The sequence below is a fragment of the Polypterus senegalus genome, chromosome 4 (assembly GCF_016835505.1).
Source record: "Polypterus senegalus isolate Bchr_013 chromosome 4, ASM1683550v1, whole genome shotgun sequence".
Taxonomy (NCBI): domain Eukaryota; kingdom Metazoa; phylum Chordata; class Cladistia; order Polypteriformes; family Polypteridae; genus Polypterus; species Polypterus senegalus.
The window spans coordinates 147,458,822-147,483,096 of NC_053157.1; the positions used below are offsets into that span (position 1 = coordinate 147,458,822).

A 24,275-nucleotide genomic window follows, 5' to 3' on the forward strand; every position below is an offset into this window, starting at 1 on the left:
ATCCATTACATTTCAGTATGTAAATATTCAGTTGTTTTTCCGCCTAGTTTTGGCACAAAACTAGGCTCGACTCCTTTTCATCTTTGTCACTGCTATAATTCCTAATTTTGCATATCCCTTGATTAATGGCAAAGTTGAGGGAACCTGGAGATTTGATTCAGAGCAACTGTTTAACCTTAGAGATGTGGTTTACACCAAAAGTTTACCTATGTGCTGCATCTGATATGTTTCACTACTTTTTAATATCCAAATATTTTTCTTCAATACACTATTATCTTTATGCAGAGGATACTTGGATTTATTTTAGTGTTAAAATTGGGTGTTCTGAAACCTCTCTGCTCACAAACTGCCTTGAAGAAAGCTGGCTTGAGGATAATTTCTTATATCAAAGTTGCCAAAAAAAAAAAAAAGAGCAGCACAAAAACAGCATCTCCTTCAACTGAAAAGCAGTACTGATAACTATCAAAACATGTTTTCACTGCTGGACAATACTTAAAAGGAGAAATTGGCAGTTATTTCCATTTACAGCAAATGTGGCTTCAAACTAGGCTTTCACATACATACAAAAGGGAAAAAATTGTAGACACACAGGCAACCAGGGCATAAACAATCACTGAGAAAGTCGGTGGATCAAGTGGAATGGTGGGGTTCTACACAGACCGTGTAGTTCAAGTAATATCCTACCTCTTTGCAACATTCTATTACCAATCTAGGCATGGAGAAATTTTGCAATAATTTTATTTTGCATGAAGCACAATACTGCATTGTTGTTGAATATAGCACTGTATCAGATAAGGAATGAGTATGGGTCTGAGGAGAATTACACTGGAAACATAAATGAATGATGAAATAAATGAAAGATACTGTTTCTTTGAAATATAGCCACTTTTTTTCAGCCATGTTGTAATTTATTACAAACCTCTTCAGGTGATGTTTGAAGAGTCTGATTCTGATTATATAAAGAAAGACTAAATGGCATAGGAGGAAATATACCAAAACATAACTTGCTAAGAAGCCTTATTATTCATTCCATTTTTTACACTTTGTTTTTTCATAGCTTACTTAACATTTAATTACACAAATACATTTGAGGACAGACCTCAAAGCTTATTACAAGTTCAACATTATCGTAATTATACAGAATCACCACTTTATTAAGCACCACACTAATTCAGAAGGAGATTGGGATGGGATTAAAATGTACAGTAATCCCTCGCTATATCAAGGCCGACTTTCATGCTTCACTCTATCGCGTATTTTATATGTAAGCATATCTAAATACATAACACGGATTTTTCGCTGCTTCGCGGGTTCTGCGGACAATGTGTCTTTTTACTTCCTGTACATGCTTCCTCAGTTGGTTTGCCCAGTTGATTTCATACAAGGTGCACTATTGGCGGATGACTGAGAAGCTAACCAATCAAAGCACGCAGTTAAGTTCCTGCCTGCTGAATGCAGTGTTAACCAGGAAGTCTCGTCTCGCTCATTCAGCATCAACGTGTTTCGCTGTGTAAAGAGTTGTGCTCTTTTGTGTTTATCTTTGTGCATAGTCAAGCCCTTCATTATGGCTCCAAAACGATCTGCTACTGCTTCAGGGGCCATGCCCAAGCGCAAACGGAAGATGTTAACGATTGCCGAAAAGGTAAACGTTTTGGATTTGTTGAAGGCTATGATTCTTTTTATTTAAAATGTAGGAAAGGAATATAAGATCTATGGGTGCAGTGTCCTTTTAACCAGGGTGCAAAACGAGTTGTAAGTGGATGTAATAAGGCAGTAGTCTGGATGGAATCTGCTTTAGGGATTTGGATTGAAGACTGCCAGAAGAAGAACGGTAGTGCTACACAATTGCCTGAAGTGGCTCCTTTGGAAGAGCTGTAACGCTTTCCTTTGTTGTGCAGTAAAATTAAACTCATTGTTATCGGACAAGTCATCGTGTCATTGTTGGTGAGTAACCATAATTAATTTTCTACTTACAGTACTTAGTACATGTACGTACGTTTAGTGTCACTGTACACACATTTACTGTATACTATTTTTCTTGCATTGTACGTATTTATTGCTGGTGGCCTGTCTATCGTAATGGCTGTAACATATGTGATATCGGAGACACTCAATATCTTTAAAGTTTTACTGTATATAAACTGTGTTTATATACATAATTTCAATGAATCTTACCTAATATCTAAGAGAATACAAAGGGATTATGCTGTATAACTGTGCGGGGAATATTTATAAACAGTGTGGGAGAGTTTATAAGGGCTTAAAATATATAAAAATAACCATACAAACAAATGGTTTCTACTTCGCGGATTTTTACCTATTGCGGAAGTGGGGATGGGTCTGGAACATAACCCCCGCGATCGAGGAGGGATTACGGATTTTGGACTTTGCATTATAGTGGGCTCCAGATGTGCCATAATGAGTTTATCAGGAACAACAACACTGAGATTTTCAGTCTAACAAGCATATCTGAGAATGTACCAACTCAGAGAAACATCCATCCAAATTTGGTCCTCTAATCATAATCAGATGATTAATAAAAGGTCGTGTCTGAGGCTAAACATGTGAAAAGATGAGCAAGTTATTCATACAAATCATCTTTATACAGGTACAGTAGAACCCCAATTATTCACCACCTGATAACAAATATACTTAATACTGATACTAAAAAAGACAATTCAATGTACTCTTAAATGGCACTTATCTTAGGAACTGACGCAGAGTGCTTAGAATGTACAGATGCACACATCATCACTATTTTGTGCTAAAAAAATCAATTTTACCAACACCAGCATACTTTCATTTAAAATGGTGTAAACTTTAAATGCTGCCAATTTCTGGAATAATGATGGAACATTCACAAAATAGAAGTATAACAGTTGTCAGGTTTCATTTACATTTTAATGCATTAAGTCCATTTTATATGGTTGCACATGGTAAGTTGTATATATGCTATAAGGTTTTTAAACTCTTTTGGAACTCCCCAAAAGGGGCAACAGGCCGAAGAGCGTCCCAAAGTGCGATCGCCTGTGAAAGACAGCTTATCCGTCGCAAAAGCAAATCCGAGCTGACAGTGGTGGTGATATATAAGCGGCTTCATCGATGGGCAATGCAAGGAACATTATAAATGCAGGGAACAGTAATACTTGATTCCAACAAAGGTGAATTTCTTTCCTCACTCTAGTGCTCTAACAGCCCAGCTAGTTTAAGTTTAGTTTTTGTGTTAGGTTTTCAGGTTTATGAGGAAAGACCTGAACTATATTTTCTGAAAACATATAATGAAAGAGTGTATGATCTCAAAAATTACTTAATTCAAGACCCTTTTCATAGGCCAGGGTATCTTAAGAAGTCAAAAGTGTGAACTGAAAAGACAAACTAAAACTATTCTGATTTTACCATTAATACTATTTTGTTTTAAGTTAATTTGGCATTACTGTCATTGACTGGCTTTAGTCTCAAGTTTTCATGAACCCTAGTAACCCTGTACAATTGACTGATCACTAACTGTTATCAAAACCACAAATCCTTCAATAGCATTGTAAGGATTTTTGGTTTTGATACACACTTCAGATAAGTTATATCTCAGAAACAACTCAGAAACCAAAAAACAAATTTTCTGCAGATGTTCATGACATAAGCTAAGCTAACTTTAGTAAAAACACTGACCAATTTTAAAATATAGGCTATTTCGCTATTCAATGTTTAAGATTATAATCATTCATAACATGGTATTTGTTTATTTTGGGGATAGCATAGTATTTACACAAAACAGAGGTAGAAATGACTTTTACAATGATAGGAGAACATTTTCTGTACAACTTACATGCAATTTCAATTCCATGGATTATTCCTATGACTAAATGAGCACAAGTTTCGATAAAATCTGTGACAATGAGGTCCAAAAGTGCGATGATTTAACATGGAATTACCCAATAGAACACCCCTGTCAGGATTAGACTTAAAAAAAAACAACTTTTTGATTACATTTGGCAGAATCACTAGGCACCTAGGTGAGATGGTCTTGTTTGCATGAGGTGTGATTTGAAATGCTGTCACATCAAGGGACATTAAGAGTTCATTTCTGCCTTTATACTCAGGCTTCTGCAACAGCCAAAACATTGGGTAAATTGCTTTCAAAAGGTCTGAGATCGCACACACACTACCTTAAAATCATTATCAATCTTTACAAAATCAAGCTGATGAACATGTCACACTTAATGATTAAAGCTGTTGTGCGGAAGAAATTTTATTACAAGAAATCATACTGGAAAATATATTTCATAACTCGCTCACAACTTTTTAGCACAGTTTCAGATTTGCAAGATGCAAACCTTGCAAACTTATGACAGAAAACAATGTACTGCCAGAAAATGACAGTGGTAGGATCATTTTAATCAAATGAAGTAATTCCTAAAATTATATGAAGACAAACCAAAAAAACATACATTTACATTGACTTAAATTCTATCTCCACAGAGGTTATCAGAATAAGCCCTACAAATCAGGCTATTAAGAAAGATTTCAAAGTTGTTGCACTACTGAAATTAAGTAATCTTAAACATACCTTTCCATCCATCCATTTTCCAACCCGCTGAATCCAAACATACGGTCACGGGGGCCTGCTGGAGCCAATCCCAGCCAACACAGGGCACAAGGCAGGAACCAATCCTGGGCAGGGTGCCAACCCACCGCAGGACACACACACAAACACACCCACACACCAAGCACACACTAGGGCCAATTTAGAATCGCCAGTCCAGCTAACCTGCATGTCTTTGGGCTGTGGGAGGAAACCGGAGCGCCAGGAGGAAACCCACGCAGACACGGGGAGAACATGCAAACTCAACGCAGGGAGGACCCGGGAAGCGAACCCGAACATACTTTTCAGTTTTCAAAATTTCTTTCCAACAGAAATCAATGTTGGTGTGCATTTTTTAAAACAAGATGTTTTAATCAGGATATATTCCTATTTTTACCAAACTAAATATAATCCATTAATTATATTGCTTTCTAACCTTTTCTAAGCTCTGTACATATATCGGCTACAAGCAGGACTGATCACGTATAGGAACACTTACATGTGTTAAATAAACAGCTCAAGGAGAAGTGTTTTACCCCCAAAAACACTCAGTATGCTCCTGTAATCTCATTCACAACTTTTTATTACCTGTCTACTCTGAAACAAGGAACATGCCAATAAATTAACTGACACATTACTACACCTAAAACAATTTTTTGTTTCAAACATAATGGAAAAAACACTTAAATTTCAGAATAATATATTGTACAATGCCCAAAAAGTTACATTAACTTTAGAAATGGATCTTACCCTACCTCTTCAGGATCCTCCGCAGATTCAAATTGCTTCTTATATTTAGGGTCATGGCCAACTGTTAAACATTTACATGTCTCTTCACTCTTTTTACAATGCTCCTCTGTTCGGTAGTCTATGACTGAACTTTCTCCTTCTGTTTTAACAGCCAAAGCTTTATCATCAGAACCTAGGTATGCATCTTGCTCTGTGATTGGCAAAAGAATACTTGAACCTTCTGCAGAATCCAGCGATGTTTGTGCACTTTTTTCCATGCCGGACTTCTTTAGCCTTGGTAAAAATTTACCAGATTCAAGTTCTGATTTGCCATAGAATGGACCCTCCCGTTCAGCATCCTCCTCTAATGGTTTGAGATCAGCTTGCGGATCTTCAAATACATCTGGCTGAAGGACTATAGGAAGACTAGCTTCTTCTTTTTCAGACTCCAACTCAGATTCACTTCCTCCTCCTGGTGAAAGTTCAGAGGCAGAAATCGGACGGAAGTGAGTCCTGGGCGAAATACGAATAGCCCTATACTGAGTTCGATTGATACCATATATTCGAGGATGAAAAGCTTCACTTTCTGAATCCGAGCACAAAATAGACTTAGGTTTAAATCCTGGACTAAAAGTTGCAATGTCCTCTGGCTCAAAAGAGCATTCTACATGGAGAACTTGAGAAAATGGATTGTTCAAGTCAAAGGGGGAAAAAGAATAGTCAAGCCCAGGATCATCATTTTGAAAACTATTGTAAGATCCTAGTAAATCTTCATGGAAGATAAAAGAAAATCCCTTATTCAATCCATCTCCTCTTTTAACTGTATGGTCACACTGCCCAAATGAAACCAAGGGTCTCCATAACGGCTTGTGTCCAGGAGCAAAGCAGTTCCCAGGGTTCATAAACACATCAGTGCCGGCAATTGTCACCACTTCAGAAGCTGCACACTGCAACAAACTTCCCCGAGAGTGAGTTGGCTGTATTACTGCCCAATCACCATCACTATTGAAAGATTTCAGCTCTCCATAAACTCCTCCAGGAATAAATGCATTGCTGTCTTTATCAGGATTCATATCCCAAGGCTTTGACGGTGTTGTATAGTCACCACCATCCACATTTGAAATTTCGTTTTTTACAACTGACGTTTCCTCCACATGTTCTTTTTTTCCATCCCATAAATGATATTCAGACCTCTGAACGGCCTTTTTTTGAGGTACCTGCAAAGTACCAGTCTTTGTTTCTATATCCAGACAGCAACAGTATGTGTTTGTCTCTGGAGGAAATATGCAATCCTCTGTTCCATCCTCTTCTAATGTTGCTGCTGTATCCCCTTCCCTAATATTTGTCCAAATGTCCTTTATTATCCCTGAGCTGTAGTTATCATTCTGTTGGTTTATATTATCTACAAAAAGAGCTGATGCTTCAAATGATTTGCTTTCATCTTTTTCCAATTTTATTCCACATACTGACTCAAGTTTAGAGGTCTTTTTAAATGGCAAATCTGGCATTTCTCTTAAAGTACTTTCTTTTTCTTCACAGGTGTCTTTTTGCAAAAAATCTAATAAATCATCTTCTAGGTATTTGGATGAGATGCTAGGGACAATACACTTAATGTCATCCATGCTAAACTGTGTTGACTCCTCTAAATGAACGTTGACTGTTTCATTATCTGAACGAGTTTCTTCTGAATGTGACCACGGGCTACAAGTTCGTGTGGACAGATTCGAACAGTGTTCAGTTTCATCAAAGGCACTATTTTTGGTCCATATAAGCAGACGGGACTGTTTATTTCCTAATGAATCTATACAGTTTGGATCTGTGTTTTGCTGACCAATAGCTAGAGAATCACAAGGAAATGGATTAGCAGAGTTGTCATATTGCACTTCAAAGAGTGAGAAACAAGAGGAGTTTAAACCAGAGACATCATTGGCTTCTGAAAAAGTTTCATCCTGATTCTCAGAAAATCTGGTTGCATTGAATACTGTATCATTCAAAATAGGGGACAGACGAATGGGAGAATCCCCTGCAAAACTTTCTCCATCAATTTCATCAGAAGTAGATGATGAATAGCATTCCCATACTTGAGCTATACTTTCAATATCTTGTAAGAAATACCCATCTGCTCCAACTGAACAATGTGAATCCGTCCTTATTGCACTTTCCCCTTGCAGTTCTAGTCCGTCTAGCACTACACAACATTCTGCCTCAAAGTCTCTATGCTCTTTGTTCTTTTGTCGAATCATATTTAATATCCGACTTTCTTGTAATGAACTTGAGGCACTAGGATCCAATATGGATTGATAAATGTCCACTTCATAGAAGTGAGTGAATTCGGACAGATGCTTATCATCTAAATCTCTACTATCCTCTTGTTGAGGGCAGTGTGAGGTCCCATTGAGGTCTGTGACCTCATCTATAATAGCAGGCATTTCTACAAAATGACCATCAATGAAAGTACCTGCTGCGAGGTATGTTCTCTGAAAACTGCTGTTTGCGATGCAGATACCTTGCACCGACTCAGACAAATTTTCAACTTCTCTAGCTACAGACAAACCATCATGTGAATCCAGCCTGTTACGGTACGTTGTCTCAAGTTTGCTTTTACTGCTGAAAGGAACAAAATATTCAGTAATTGGTTCAGTGTACCACAATGGTTCCTCTTTGTATTCTTTTTTGTTCCTACTTTCAGGGCCAAATTCTTTTATTTCACTATAGCTGGTATCTTTTCTAATTTCTTTTAAAGGCCTTTTTCCTCTTTTGCAGAGCTGCTGCTTGGCAAAACCACTACTGCTGCTACTTCCACATGCACTTTTCCTTTCCTCTTTTTCAACACCCTTTAAAGATAACTTCAACTGGTTATTCTTCCCCTTTTTGTTTCTTCCTGCATCCCGTGTCTTGTGTCTTGTTTTTATAGATTTTATTGATGTTTTAAGCTCATATTGATTTCCACTGGAGCTGGAGCCAGCTTCACTAGAGCCTGATGACCAGGAGCGTGGGCGCAGTTTTGCTTCAGGTCTGTGTCTTATCTGTTTTTTATTTTGAGTAGCTCTAACATCCATGATAGTGTTACTGTATCGGTTCTCTTTTTCCTTCTTACTCTTTCGTATTTGGGTTCGTTCACTTAATGTACTGCATGTTTCAGTGTTTTTTTCTTTTACGGCTTCACCCTCACTGTTACAATCTTTTGGAGAAGATGTATCAGTGCTTGTCTGAGGAGCTGCAGATGATGAAGATGAACTTGAATATGAGCAAGCTTTGGCCTTGTTCCAGACTGTCATAATCTCCTGAAGACAGACAGTTTTTTCAGACAGAGGTGGAAATGCTTCGTAATACCTGAAAATAAAAAAAAAATAAAATATATATATATATAGATATAAAATCAAATAATAACAATCAGGAAAAGGGTACAGCAACTTTCTTTCACCAACTGTTGAAAAAGTAGATATACTTGCTCTTTCTATGATGGTATGGAATTTAGAAAGACTGTTTTATTTGTATAAGGATTAGACGTACGATTCAATAATAACCATTTAATCTTAAGCCAGACATTATTACATAATTGTTTTGCATGTGCTAAATTAATTTCTAAAACACCTCCCATTTATCAGTATCTATGACAGAAGTTTTCAGCTTCAGTCCTGTGGCTGCCAGTTTTTGTTCCAACCAGTTTTACTGATTGCATTGCATAAATATCTACTGCTTTTCCCTTCTGTTTTTAAGCAGTATTCAGAAAGATGTTAAGGAATATTCATAATTATAAGAAATTGACATCTGTCTTTTTTTGTGAAGTTATGGGGCAGAGTCTGACAAAAGCAACACTGAGTGCTGAAGAGGAACGTCGGTTTCATTGTCAGATCCAATAAAAAAATAAAAAAAAATCCTATACTACAGATTTTTGCAAAATGCAGACAACACAAAGCACTATCATTTACCAAATGGTAACTGAACAAATGCATATTCGTTCTCGCATTAACATGCTGCTTGCTTCTCTCAGGGTCATGACACATACCGTATATTACATCTCAGATATGTCAAATGAATTTTCAAAACCAACATGTTAAAATGGGAAGGTTAACGGCGATAATTTTTATCCTTACTGAAGTCTGTTAATGTTTTACATCTGTATATTGTAAACAAAATTCTTAATTTTACCCCCTGCAACCCCGTCCCTCTGTGTTGCTGAAAAAACACATATTCAATATCTGACATGCATTCATTATAAATTAGGATCATTTCAATTCTTTACAATTTGTTTCAAATCATCTATTTTATTTTGTTTACTACAAAATAGCCTAATATCAGAAGATCACCTGGAAAATACAAAACTGTTGGTTTGCACTGTAGCAATCTATAATTTCCTATCCTGAAAAAAAATGTTTTTCCTTCACCTACTGTTAATGTGAAAGAAATGGTTAAATATATGACAGATATGTGCTGGCAAACAAACAACTTTGCTTTAAATAAAACTAACTTATTATCAGTATGTCCTGTATTTCTTTGTGCCCTTAATTGCAAGTAAACTGCCTAGCTTGCCTACAAAGGTGGAGTAGTGGGGCAAACAATCTGGCTTCTTACTAGTGATGACAGAACCTGGTTGAATTTGCTTCGTCTTGAGTTTGGTGAAAATGCAAAAATATCTGGGAATTTATCAAAGGATACATACATCAAAATCAATGGGGAAGGAATTAAACTGATTAAGCTGAAGTACTAACCTACATTTCCCGATAGGACTGTAATACTTAAAAACGTTGCAAAATTCATCTTAAAGACTATTGTTAATGTGCTTTTTAAATTCCAGTGTAACTAAATCTTTCATAATCTACATTTTCAATGACCTATGCATTAATCGCCAAGTTTTTCTTTAACAGGCTTTTACTGCACCAACTGTATTCACAGCCAGTTGTCACCACATAGAATATGTTAAATTCTAGTTATGACAGTTCTCTGAATATTGAGATTACTAAGGTTTATACGGAGATTACAATATTTTAATGATGAAATGCAACATAGCATGTATAGTATGATTTTTTTTTAGAAACATTTGTAAATTAATTTCAATAATTTAGACTTAATAAATACAAAGTTAATATTTCTTTGTTCTTAATGTTTTGAAGACTCTGTTCTAGGCTTTCAATTATCTTTACTTTCAGGGAGACAATTTATGTTGCAATTATTTATGTGGAGAAGTGGGAAGAAAAGGGAAGGATAAGTTAAGTTGGTATGTTTGGATGGAGATAGTAGGTCAGCACTAAAAAGTAGCTCATACATTACATATGTGCATTTGAAAGTTATTTGTTAATTATTAACAAACTGGTAACTATGCAAGCATTTGTTTTCTTCTCAAAGTAACTTGCAGTGCATATAGTTGCTCAATCTGATGTTTAAGATACCCAACATGTTGGCTTTTGAAAGAGCAGAGGTTTACCTTTAAGACATGCAGACTTGCTTCTGCATTACAGTGACTGTTTGATAAGACACTTTATTGGTCAATAAATAAATGCCAACCTGCTGTGTTTGTCCCCAAATCAATAGCGCATTTTCAAACTGGCAGTTCCTTCTCCCAAAATGTAACTGCAAAGAGCTGCACATGTTACTCCAGCTCTTGAGGAAATAACACTTCATATGCAAATAAGCCTCACAAAATGCCTACTTGGACTTGTCAAATGAATAGACATTTCGTTGTGTGCATTAAAGAAATCCTCATGTTATATATCCTTACAAAGCAGAAACGTTTACTATTACACAGAACTGTAATGAAATAAGTTTTATTATGTAGTCATTATTGGTCCTTTATAAGTGCAACAAAATCCGCTGAATAAGAATTGCTAAATGTGCTGCAATTTGAAAAAATTATACATACAGTACAAGTTGAGAAATGGCAGAAAGAAACAAAGCAAGCTTATATTTTGGATGGGCAGGCTAACATTTATTACTGTATACAAAGTCATCTGGCTTTGTTCTTGAGCAAAAGTGAGATCTGTTGGCTTCCAAACAGCTTTTTATTCTGGAAAATTACCATTTTAAAGCACCAATAAAATTTTAAAATACTATGACTTATTCCCTTATTTTTTCTTATGTTATAAAAATGCATTTATACTCTACCTTGTTTGCAATGGTCACTCACCTTGCTTTCAAAACTACTTTTTCTGCTTATTAGAGTCTGGCAGGTATGCAGATTTAATTGTTCCAGTAAGATATATTTCAGGGTTAGGGTTAATGAAGAACAACTTTGCTGTCAGTGAAGTTTATTCTTCATAATTAAGTCAACATGGACTAAATAATTATCTTTGTAAGCATCAACAACTACACAGTTGTGCTCAAAGCACCTGAGGTGTACACTTGAGAATGTGACAATCATCAGATGTCTCTGTCCTTTGGGATATTTATGGGAAAAAAATGTAATGTTACATGTTTAAATGTTAAAGTATAGCATTTTGATTTCAAATGATAAGCTAAATCTTTTATTTTCATTCACATTTTTTCCGTGAAAATACTCAAAAATATAGTACCATTATAGTATTATTAATCTGTAATCTTTTGTGCCCACTTACTGTATCTATATTGTTATTAGTCTAAAAAGCCAAGTTGGTCGGGCAATAGCTAGCGCTGCTGTTACGTGGGATGTCAGTTCAAGCGGCACAACACCTAAACATAAAACACATTAGAGCATAAAAGTAGGCCATTAATGCACAGGCAGTACCTGCAAAGTGCCCACCAGCTTCCATGGCAAAACAGGTTCCTGCTCAGCAAAGTTATGTATGTAATTGCTGTTACGCTTTATATTGTTGTTACACTGTATACCGTTTGAGCAGACAAGCAGCAGGGGGATAGAGCTGCACCGACTTCCCACATTGTAAAACACAATTTTGGCTACTTAGCTTACGTCCTGAAAGTACTTGAACTTAGTGGTCACTAACCACTAATTCACATTACTCCAGAAGTGACACATTCATGCATTGTAAGCTCTCCATCGATTTCATGTACTGCTTACTCTTTGTTAAATAAAAACAGCAGCCTTTTGTATTTTGTTTGGGGAGAGGGGTGTGTTTTCAAAATATTCAAAGTTTGTTTATTAGCAGAGGAGTAAACTGAAAAACTGTTAATTATGTTTTCATTTTGAGATTGTACTTTTTATTTAGCTACTGAATTGAGCTTCCTAATTACCATAATGGATACCACTTTCACTTGGTATTAATATTTCTAAATACATCCTAATGTATTATCCTAATATAGATGTATATTTTAAATAATGTAATTTAACACAAGGTAGATAAACTGCAAACAATTATTTCTTATCCTGTGTCAAAAATCAAATGACGAGGTTAAATGACCAGAAGCCTACACAGGAATGAAATGGAAGACCAATTTCTACATTTGGTGCTCCAATCCAACGCAACTAGACCTGGTGGGGATACGAGGAATGCAATGGCTGCAGTACTCTCGGAGACACAGTATCACTTTTTTTGGGAACCTGATGATTCTATAGTACTGGGGATGTCTCTCCAGTTATAACGTTATTGATGTCTTCCACAATCAAGTACTCCCTGTTTCATATACAGTGGTACCTCAGTATACGTCCGCTTTGGAATAAGTCGAACTTTGTATACGTCCTGTTTGGACGCGAAAAATTTTGCTTGGTATACGACTCGCGTGCTAGAACACTACGGAGTCACCCTTGTTTACACCTCTCTCGAGGCAAAGCCACAATTGCCCACAAGCGTCAGTATGCCAGTTGCTAGCATTCAGTGAACAACCCGTGCGATACCCTTGCTTACCTCTCTCGGGACAAAGTCACGACTGCCCACGAGCGTCAGTACGCCAGTTGCTAGCATTCAGTGAACAACACGCGTTACAACTCTCTCTGTGAATTTTCACATGATTTTTTTGTTTTTTCCCATAAATTTGAATTGATTATTGTGAATTTTCATGTGATTTTTGTGTTTTTTCATGTAAATTTGAATTAATTGTTGAAAAGTATGAAGGTTGCATGCGTATCCAGGACTTGGCTGCTGCATACCATATCCCGAGAATGACGGTATCTACGATTATGAAAAACAAAGACGTCATTAAAATGTAAAGTGAGGTTAAATTTTCATTTAGACAGAAAAATGATTACTCTCCACCATGCTGCCAGTACCGGTAATTGTAATTAATATTCTTGAGGCAGATTTGGTGAGAGAGAGAGAGAGTTCCTGAATTTTGAAGACAATATGATTGTGATACCATCTGAGCTTTTCCTTATCTGTGCTGACTGGAATAAAATTTTATTTAAATTAAAAGTGGGTTTCATCCTGGCATCCATTTATAACCAAAGGCGCAGGAGTTTAATCTGTACATGACCATCTGATCAAGGCTGGTAGCGTTTGCACACAAACACACAGAGTCAGCATATGCACTCACCGGGCACTTTATTAGAGTATACTGTCAAGACAAACTGCTGAAGTTCAATCCAAGCGTCAGAATGGGGATGAAAGGTGATTTAAGTGACTTTGAAAGTGGTATGGTTGTTTTTGCCAGACGGGCTGCCCTGTGTATTTCAGAAACTGCTGATCTACTGGGATTGTCATACACAACCATCTGTTCTGGTTTACGGAGAATGGTCCAAATAATAGAAAATAAGGTGGGCGGCAATTCCCTGACCAAAAATGTCTTGTTCATGCCAGAAGTTAGAGGAGAATGGTCAGACTGGTTTGAGCTGATAGAAAGGCAATAATAACTCAATTAACCACTTGTTACAACAGGTATGCAGGAGAGCAGCTCTGAATGTACTATATACTGAACCTTTCAGCAGATGGGCTACAGCAGATGAAAACCACAACAGGTGCCACTCTTGTCAGCTACGAACAGGTAACCGAGGCTACAATTCATACAGGCTCACCAGAATTGGACATCAGAAAATTGGAAAAATGTTACATTGACTGGTCTGGTAAACCTCAATTTCTGGTCAGAATTTGGCATCTCCAACATGAAAGCATGGATCCATACTGTCTTGTATCACTGGTTCAGGTTATCATTGTTGTAATGGTATGGGGGATATCTTCTTGGCATACTTTGGGCCCCTTAGTAACAATTGAGCTACTTCTAGCAGGATTATGTGCCATGTCACAAAGCGCAAATCATCTCAAACTGGTTTCTTGAACATAATGTGTTCACTGTACTCAAATCGGCTCCACAGGCACCAGATTTCAATCCAACAGAACACCTTTGGGATGTGGTGGAACAGGAGATTCACATTATGGATGGACAGCTGAAAAATCTGCAGGAACTGCACAATGTTACCATGTCAATATGGGCCAAAATCCCTAAGAAATGCTTCCAGCACCTTGTTAAATCAAAGCCACAAAGAATTACAGCAGTTCTGATGGCAAAAGGGGGTCCAACCCAGTACTAGCAAGGTGTACCTAATAAAGTGTCTATTTGTGTCTATTACAGCACAAGTATCGAGGAAGATAAAAGTTTATCCAGGCAGTATCAGACACAATGTAGACAAGCAGAAACCAATTCTTATTTTGGCTTTCTCAAATAATAAAAAAAACTTGCACTTCATGCAGAGGATCTGGCCACAGGTCCTGAGACCTGAGTGAGGTAGGCTTGAATAGAGTGACTAAAATGGAATTGCAACCTACACCCAAGAAATTAACAGTTTGTTTTAATTTTGAAATTTACATTCATTCTAAATTATAATTTTATTTGAGTCTATGTATTTGTAGTTACATATTTATATTTAACAGTTCCACTGTTACAGTCATATGAAAAGGTTTGGGAACCCCTCTTAATTCTTTGGATTTTTGTTTATCATTGGCTGAGCTTTCAAAGTAGCAACTTTCTTTTAATATATGACATGCCTTATGGAAACAGTAGTATTTCAGCAGTGACATTAATTTTTTTGGATTAACAGAGAATAAGCGATATGCATTGTAACAAAATTAGACAGGTGCATAAATTTCAACACCCCAACAGATATATTACATCAATACTTAGTTGAGCCTCCTTTTGCAAATACAACAGTCTCTAGATGCCTCCTATAGCCTTTGATGAGTGTCTGGATTCTGGATGGAGGTATTTTTGTCCATTCCTCCATACAAAATCTCTCCAGTTCAGTTAAATTTGATAACTGCCTGCAGATTTTCGATGATATTCAAGTCAGTGGACTGTGACGGCCATTACAGAACATTGTATTTCTCCCTCTGCATGAATGCCTTTGTAGATTTCAAACTGTTTTGGGTCATTGTCTTGTTGGAATATCCAGCCCCTGCGTAACTTCAACTTTGTGACTGATGCTTAAACATTATCCAGAAGAATTTGTTGATATTGGGTTGAATTCATCTGACCATCGACTTTAACAAGGGCCCCAGTCTATAACTAGTCACACAGCCCCACAGCATGATGGAACCTCCACCACATTTGACAGTAGGTAGCAGGTATTTTTCTTGGAATGCGATGTTCTTCTACCGCCATGCAAAGAGCTTTTTGTTATGACCAAATAACCAAAGCACTTTGTTCCAAAATGAATCTGGCTTGTCTAAATGAGCATTTGCATACAAGCTATTCTGTTTGTGGCGTGAGTGCAGAAAGGGCTTCTTTCTCATCACCCTGCCATAAAGATGTTCTTTGTACAAATTAAGCTGAATTGTAGAACGATGTACAGATGCATAATCTGCAGCAACATGTTCTTGCAGGTCTTTGGAGGTGATCTGTGGGTTGTCTGTAACCATTCTCACAATCCTGCGCATATGCCACTTATGTATTTTTCTTGGCCTGCCAGACCAGGGTTTAACAGCAACTGTGCCTGCGGCTTTCCATTTCCTGATTACATTCCTTACAGTTGAAACTGACAGTTTAAATAAACCTCTGAGATAGCTTTTTGTAGCCTTCCCCTAAACCATGATACTGAACAATCTTTATTTTTATATCATTTGAGAGTTGCTTTGAGGATCCCATGCTGCCACTCTTCAGGGGAGAGTCAAAGGGAAGCACAATTTGCAACTGACCACCTTAAATACCTTTTCTCATGATTGGACACACCTGTTACTACACTACACTACTTGTAAGTGGCCTTGAATTTGAATTACATATGCTTAGATTTTATTTTTTGCTCAAGCAAAGAAGATGAACTGAATTACTGGACCTCTTGCAGGGTAAGTAACATCAAAGCATCTTATTTTCATGAATTTTACCACTTATCAACCAGCTTAAAACCTTTACATTAACAAAGTAGAAGATTCAGAAATACTTGATAAACTTCAAGCAGGTGGAAGCTGTGGGACTAGGAATTGCCAAACTGGTTTACAGCTTGGTAAAGGAAGGAGTGTGGAAGTACTAAAAGATCAAGGAGTTTTGAGTGAAGACATCCAATATTGACAGCCAATCAATTGCATATAATATTACATGTCCCCGAAGTGGAATTTTAATATAAATATGACTTGTCCAAGGGAACAAAACAAGAAAATAAATAATGACATCAGAAATAACTAAAAGGACAGGAGAGTGTGAAGGTGACGTTCAAAGCATAGACTGAAACAACGGTTTCCATCTGATGGTAAGCAAAAGCATCTAATGAGTAACATTGCTAGATGAAAAGCTGCTCCGCAACAGTTTCCAATAATTGACATTCTTTGTAGCAGGTTGGATAATGGATAATGGATAGGGGGATGAGTTCTCCCAGCTCAAAGCTCTTCATCTTGGTGTGAGATACCGAGAATTGTATAGGGTAAATAATATGTCATTATTTGGAACACATGCATTTCATGTGTGTTCCATGTCTATAACAATCTATGTAAATGTAGGATGACAGGAAATGCAAGAATTGTTGAACACATACCTAAAACACAAACTTTATATGAATGGGTCACACAAGTATGCTAGGTTTTTACATTACATGAACCCATGGAACATTCTTGGTACATTTTACAAGTCCAGGAAGGCTCAAGAAGGCAGGCATTAGATAAATAAAGACTTGCAAAAGATAAGGGGCAGGGGCTTCAGGAAGGAGGGAATCATGGAGAGAGACAGGGCATGTGTAAGACAACTTGGACACTGGACAACTGAACGTCTTTTTCGTTTCTGTCCCTAGTGCAGAAACAGCAAAAGAACCGCTGTGGTTAGTTTCTGTAAAAGTTACTTAATGCAGTGTATTCTGTTACCAGAATGGCAGGAATGTGATTCATATAAAAAACTATGGCTGTGGATAACACATCCGTCCATTCTTTTTCTAAACCCACTTTACCCTGAGCAGGGTTATGGGAAAGCTGGGGCCTATGCCAGCAAGCATAGGGTACAATGCAGGAACAATACCTGGAACATTCACTGCCTGTTATTGGGCAGTACTTGCTCTCATTCAGTGTTTGTGTCAGTCTTTTTACCTCCATGTTCGTCACAGTATTATTCGTGATGCTGCAAAGTGGCAAAAATTATAGCAACTTAGCACAAAATCCTAACTTATGTTTTCCTTCTTTTTATTCTTCTTCTTTGTAAGATCATTATTATCTTCATCACCATCTTTGTGGTGAAGAATCAGTATTAGTATAAGCAAAATACTAAATGCAGCAAGGGGTGTCATTCAGACATGACCGCCTACTCTTTGCTGGGACAGGTACTACGATGCATTGGTAATAACTCCTGTCCAAATTTTAGTGTTAATGAATTCCTATCCTAGTATGACTTTTAATGCAAGGTCTAGGAGTAACTTTGAGACTCTTGATAATTATAGGCCCTCATATCTGATGTCCAAATAAAAAAATACTACTTGACCTTTAGTGCAATTTTCAAGAAGTTTGTAGAAATTCTCACTTGCAGTAGTGGCACAAATAATGGACATTCATTATTTGTAAAATTATTATTAAATGGCATTATCTCAGATTCTTTAGTATAAAAAATTAGTTATGGGAATATAAATGTTAAGAGTCCAACTTACAGTATATTACCTTTGTAAAGTTTCAGAGAAAATTGTAACTATGTAACTTAAATTATACCTTAAAAGAACAAAACAGTATTGGTAAAAACTTGACTTGTACCTACTCAAAGCACACACACAGTTTTACTCATGTTGTAATTTATATTCCAATATCCTCCAATGGTACCATTATTACGCTTTTAGACTGATTTTGATACAAATGATGCCACCATGCCATTCAAGTCTTTTACATTAACCAGCAAACTAGCACACTGTGCTTATAGTACACAGATATTTTATTTACACACTTTTCAGATCTTGTTTATAATTGTAATGCTTATTTGGATATACACTTTTTTACATACTGTATCACCTTAATTCTGCCCTTTTTAAATCTCTTTTTTTAGAAATTTCTTTTAATTTAATTATTTTTTTTTAAATCTAATTTAATATAATCTACTTGTTAACTATTATACAGTCTCATGGCTGATCAGGGCACATTTCACTACATGTTGTACTTGTGTAACTAACTGTGTATGTGACAAAAAGAATTTTGAATCCTGAATGAATCTTGATCTTGACACTCAGCCACATTCCCAGACAAATTAGAAGGCAGATAACTGTCTCCATTCAACACCTATCCAGACACACTAGATAGGTATGTTTTCATATTTCTCATTGTATATCCTCAAATCTTAAGATCTCCCTCTCTCTCTCAAAATATATATTGTGCACCTGATGCCAGACTGCTATTATTGCCTAACTGGTCCATTTTGGAAACAGCTGGCATGGGGCACATACCCAATCTACCCAGTACTAAATGTAAAGTCACATTACAAAACTACAGTCATATTTGCAAATATAATAATTTGCTAGGTGCCAACTATTTGCCAGACTAACAAATCTAGTTTACTGAACCCTGAGCCCGAGTTTAAAAAAAAAAGTTGTGGGAGGTCTTTCTAGATCCTCATAGATGACGAGTTGAGTGAAAGCAAAGTATGTCTCACAATCTGATGGGGTAAAAAGTTAACTCAGCATAAAAAGATATGAAATTAAGTAGAATTGTATGAGAATTGATTTAAATTCTTTAATCACTCTTGCTTTTTAAAAGGTGCACTAAGGCAGCTGAATTAGTGCTGAGCTGAAAACCGCATATTTATATTGCATTTGAGCTATCACATTACTTCCTGATACATTTGAAACATTAGTGACCAATATAAAGTGTTGGGCTTTTACATATATGATGTGTATATAGACTTACATTTCCACTTGATCTTTAGATGAAGGAGATGCTACAAGTTCAGGAGACTGAGATCCGTCAGATTTCTTTATACTTAGCTTTTCTTCTAGGAGAAGAAGAAAAAAAAAGTCATAAGGCATTGTCTTATACATTCAGAATTTGTTTTGCTCAGTTATGAGACCATAAAACTAAGACAAATTTCAAGGTGCTTATTAAGTGAAAACTGCTTAGATAAAGTTACACTACAAACAAATTACTGACACTTATTTTTTGTTTAAATTTTTAACAAAATTTGTATTTTTAATATTCTTAATGCTTTTCCTCTTGATATCGTCCAAAACTTCAGTTATAGTTGGCACAAGTTTTCTTCTTGTGTCAAAGGTACAAAAACCAGGTGAGTGGTACATATTGTAATTTGGGCAAGGCAAATCCGCAGCCATTAAGGGCATTAAGTAAGAAAGCATTGTGTACTAGTAAAATAAGAGGTCCCTGCTGTGCTATTTTCCAAGCCATTATAAATAGTTACAAAGAATAAAGTGGTTGTTTATTTTATATGAAATATTGTCAAAGTATTTTTAGTATTATCTTTCAACAGACACATTCTATGAAAGCTATGGGCCAGGGTCTTAGAATATCCACAAACCTAACCAAGGCAGCCCACATTCAAGAAGTCTAGTTTGTGAGATTACATATGGGGGGACCACGTAAAAAAAGTATGTGAATACCATTTAATTAAAGTATGTAATGTGCACTTTAATCACATCAGAATTGTTTCATTTGCAAACTGTGGAGCAGTGTACTATAAGGTCTCAAAAAGTGATCATTTTTAGGAAATAGCGGGTCTGGTCACTCGTTACCTATTAATCTGTCTATTTATTAAGTTTTTGAAAACAACTCTGATTGTATTGATAAAAAGAAAAAAAAAAAAAAAAGTCTGATAAGATTTACTCACACCTGTGTGATCCCCCACACCCCTTGTAGATGCTATAGTTTTAAGAATCTACTTAGATTGTGTACCGAATTCAAGTGCCTGTTAAAGGGGAAAGCGGAAATTTGTTTGGGATTGGAACCTTTGGCAGGCACATGGGAAAGCAGGTCAGAATGGGATGGAATTTTGATAGCAGAAGGATGAAACACTGGCAGGACCAGTACAAAAAAGTACATTGCAGACCTTTACCACATTGCACAAGTACGTATTGTTGGTCAGAGAGCTAAAACTGACAAGTAGTACAAAACTATAAAAATAAATAGTTTTTACAATCCAAAAAAAAATGTGATTAATTGTGCTTTCTGCTAAAATTACGTCCAGGACTTGCTCTCTCACTGCCTTTTGTTCAATATCACTAAACCAGCCTTTAGACCTTTTATCTTTTTCCAAGACTTGCATTTCTACTCACCTTCTTTTATCAAAGCAGTTCTGTTTTAAGAAGGTCAGCCTATAAAGAATTCTCCTAAAATCCAAATCTGCATTCTTTGGTTTTATTAAATGCCAAAATAACATGAAACCTCCTTCTCCAGTTTAATTACAAAGTTATCATCTCTGTCATACATTTCCTCAGCTTAAAAACTCATGAAGAAATATCTGCGTCAACCTGCTCCACTGCACCTTTAGAAGTCTTAGTATTTGAACTCTTGACGCTGTAAGTCTTTAAAAAAAGATCAAACTAATTTTTTATTCCAGAACATTTCAGAGAAAAGGCTTTCAAATGATAAATGTAATTAATGTACAGAGGACCTATACTGTAGCGTGACCGGTTTTTTCTGGAACCCCAAAGACAGGTCACTTTCTATTTGCCAATTATTTTATTAGCAAGTGCATATTAACCATCTGATAAGTTTATAAAATAGCCATATACCTCACTATACACATTTAAATATAATGATGCTGAGCTGTAAGCACTTTGGACAAACTTTAAGGCTAATCAGATTTTTTTTTTTTTAGTTCTTCATGAACTCACTCTTACTATAGGAGGAAAAAAAGATTAAAGGTTATTTCCACACTAAATAGGAAAGAAGGTTAAAAACAGAGCATCTTGGCTGTATAAGCCTCATTAGATGAGCAACAGACAAGGAAAAAAAACAACATATATAGGCGGAAGGAAGTAACAAAACCAGGACAGCTGAAAGGAGAAAAGGTGAGAGTGAGTGAGAAAATGCTGCCATCACAGGAGATGAAGGGAGAGACTGAAAACTGGGAAGAGACCAAAAACTCTAATTTCTCCATTTCATATGCCCTTGCTTTGTTCCCTCTTTCCCCTATACATTGCCTACATTTTCCTTTTTAAAGATGCACACATAATGAAGTCTATACAACCAAGATGTATTTCTTTCTTTCCTTTAAAACATGGAAGGAAAATGTAATCCGTAACCTTTTTTCCTTTGCAGGTGCACACTGACACAGCCTTACACTCGCTTCTAATATTGATAATAAATACACGTGCTTTTTACATAAACAAAAACATACTTGTAGCTTATAAATTTCTATTAACTATTATTAATTAGAATAGAACTAGTACTTGTAGTTTAAAAAGCTAATCATATTTAAAAGAAGAAATATCAATATTATTTATGCAAAAGGGCTCCAGAATAAAAGCTTCTTTAAATCCACTTAAAAATACAAGTTAAAAAGTGTTTCATAATGTACAGGTGCATATGAATAAATCAAAATATCATCAAAAAGTTAATGTATTTCATTAATTCAATTCAAAAAGTGAAACTCATATAGATTCATGACAGTGATATATTTCAAGATTGATATATTTCAAGCATTATTTTCTTTTCAATTTGACAATTATGGCTTATAATATTGTAAAAAAGTTCAATAGTGTAGACTCATGATGTCACACTCCACTCACCTAATTAATCCAAAATACCTGCAAAGGTGTCTTGAGCCTTTAAATGGTCTCTCAGTCTGGTTCAGTAGGCCACACAATCACGGGAAAGACTACTGATTTGACAGTTGTCCAGGAGACCATCATTGACTCAGAAAAAGATGCATAATCAACAGGGATAACCACAGCCTTGAGAGGATTGTGAAGCACAGACCATTCAAGAATTTGGGGGAGATTCATAAGGAGTGGACTGTGGCTGGAGTCAGTGCTTCAAGAGTCACCACACAAAGACGTATCCAGGACACAGGCTACAACTGTTGCATTCCTTGTGTCAAGCCACTCCTGAACCAGAGACAACGTCTGAAACATCTTACTTGGACTGGGGAGAAAACAGACAGGACTGTTGCTAGTGGTTCAAAGTCCTCTTTTCAGAAGAAAGTAAATTTGGCATTTCATTTGGAAATCAATGTCCCAGAGTCCGAAGGAAGAGTGGAGAGGCACATAATCCAAGTAGATTGAGGTCCAGTGTGAAGTTTCCAGTCAGTAATGATTTGGGGAGCATATCATCTGCTGGTATTGGTCCACTGTGTTTTATCAAGTCCAAAGTCAGTGTAACCGACTAGCAGGAAATTTTAGAGCACTTCATGCTTCCCTCTACTGACAAGCTTTATGGAGATGCGGATTTCATTTTCCAGCTAGATTTGGCACCTGCCCTCACTGCCAAAAGTACCAATACCTGGTTTAATGACCACGGTATCACTGTGCTTGATTGGCCAGCAAATTCGTCTGACATAATTCTCTATGGGGTATTGTCAAGAGGAAGATGAGAGACACCAGACCCAACAATGCAGATGAGCTGAAGGCCGCTATCAAAGCATCCTGAGCTTCCTTAACATCTCAGCAGTGCCAAAGGCTGATAGCCTCCATGCCACGCCGCATTGATGCAGTAATTCATGCAAAAGGAGCCCCAACCAAGTACTGAATGCGTACATGGACATACTTTTTAGTAGGCCAACATTTCTGTATTAAAAATCTTTTTTTTATTATTAGCCTTATGTAATATTCTGATTTTCCGAGATACTGAATTTTGAGTTTTAATTACCTGTAAGCCATAATCAGCAAAATAAAAAGAAATAAACGCTTGAAATATATCACTGTTTGTAATGAATCTATATGAGTTTCACTATTTAAAATTAATAGATGAAATAAATTAACTTTTCAATGACATTCTGGGCGACAAGGTGGCGCAGTAGGTAGTACTGCTGCCTCGCAGTTAGACCTGGGTACGCTTCCCGGGTCCTCCATGCGTGGAGTTTGAATGTTCTCCCCGTGTCTGCGTGGGTTTCCTCCAGGTACTCTGGTTTCCTCCCACAGTCCAAAGACATGCAGGTTAGGTGCACTGGTGATTCTAAATTGTCCCTAGTGTGTGCATGTGGTGGGCTGGTGCCCTGCCCTGCGCACTCCCTGTGTTGGCTGGGATTGGCTCCAGCAGACCCCCATGACCCTGTGGCTAGGATATAGCGGGTTGGATTATGGATGGATGGATGATATTCTAATTTATTGAGATGCACTTGTATAAGGTATGGTTTTAATGAGAACTAAAAAACAGTGACAAAGTCCATTTACTAAAGGGAAGGAAAATAAAAAACATTGCAGCCTTCCATAACACTATACCAGAAAAACTTTCCTGAAGTATTTGGCAAAAGGGACATATTGCAGGAATGAAACCAGGATAGAGTGCTTAAAAACCATAAAACACAATTTCTCCATTAGTGCTTAAAAACTATAAAACACAATCACTCCTTACTCATAATGGAACATCTTGGTGACATTTATCACCCAAACTGGCATCACTGAAATGTGGGTGGACAAAAGTACATGGAGAAAATATTTGCAGGAATCTTCATACCTTTCTGCTTGTTCTCAAGATCTTTCAACTTGGAGCAAAGCTCCTCAACTAGGGTTTCAATTCCAGAGCTCTGTAATAAAATAATAGAATTAAAT

At 36.7% G+C, this 24,275-nt stretch overlaps 1 protein-coding gene across 5 annotated transcripts in view; it reads right to left on the bottom strand.

The window, feature by feature from the left end:
- kiaa0232 (KIAA0232 ortholog) overlaps positions 1-24,275 on the bottom strand; it is a 132,482-nt gene that overhangs the window by 18,444 nt on the left and 89,763 nt on the right. For 3 of the 5 annotated variants that reach the window (XM_039751439.1, XM_039751440.1, XM_039751443.1), the window contains 3 exons: positions 24,181-24,250; positions 19,462-19,546; positions 5,335-8,641 (listed from right to left, as the gene is read on the bottom strand). In XM_039751439.1, the coding sequence (XP_039607373.1) occupies positions 5,335-8,641; positions 19,462-19,546; positions 24,181-24,250 (3,462 nt within the window). Of the gene's footprint in view, positions 1-5,329; positions 8,642-19,461; positions 19,547-24,180; positions 24,251-24,275 lie in introns of all 5 variants that reach the window. The other 2 variants (XM_039751441.1, XM_039751442.1) reach the window with 2 other exon arrangements.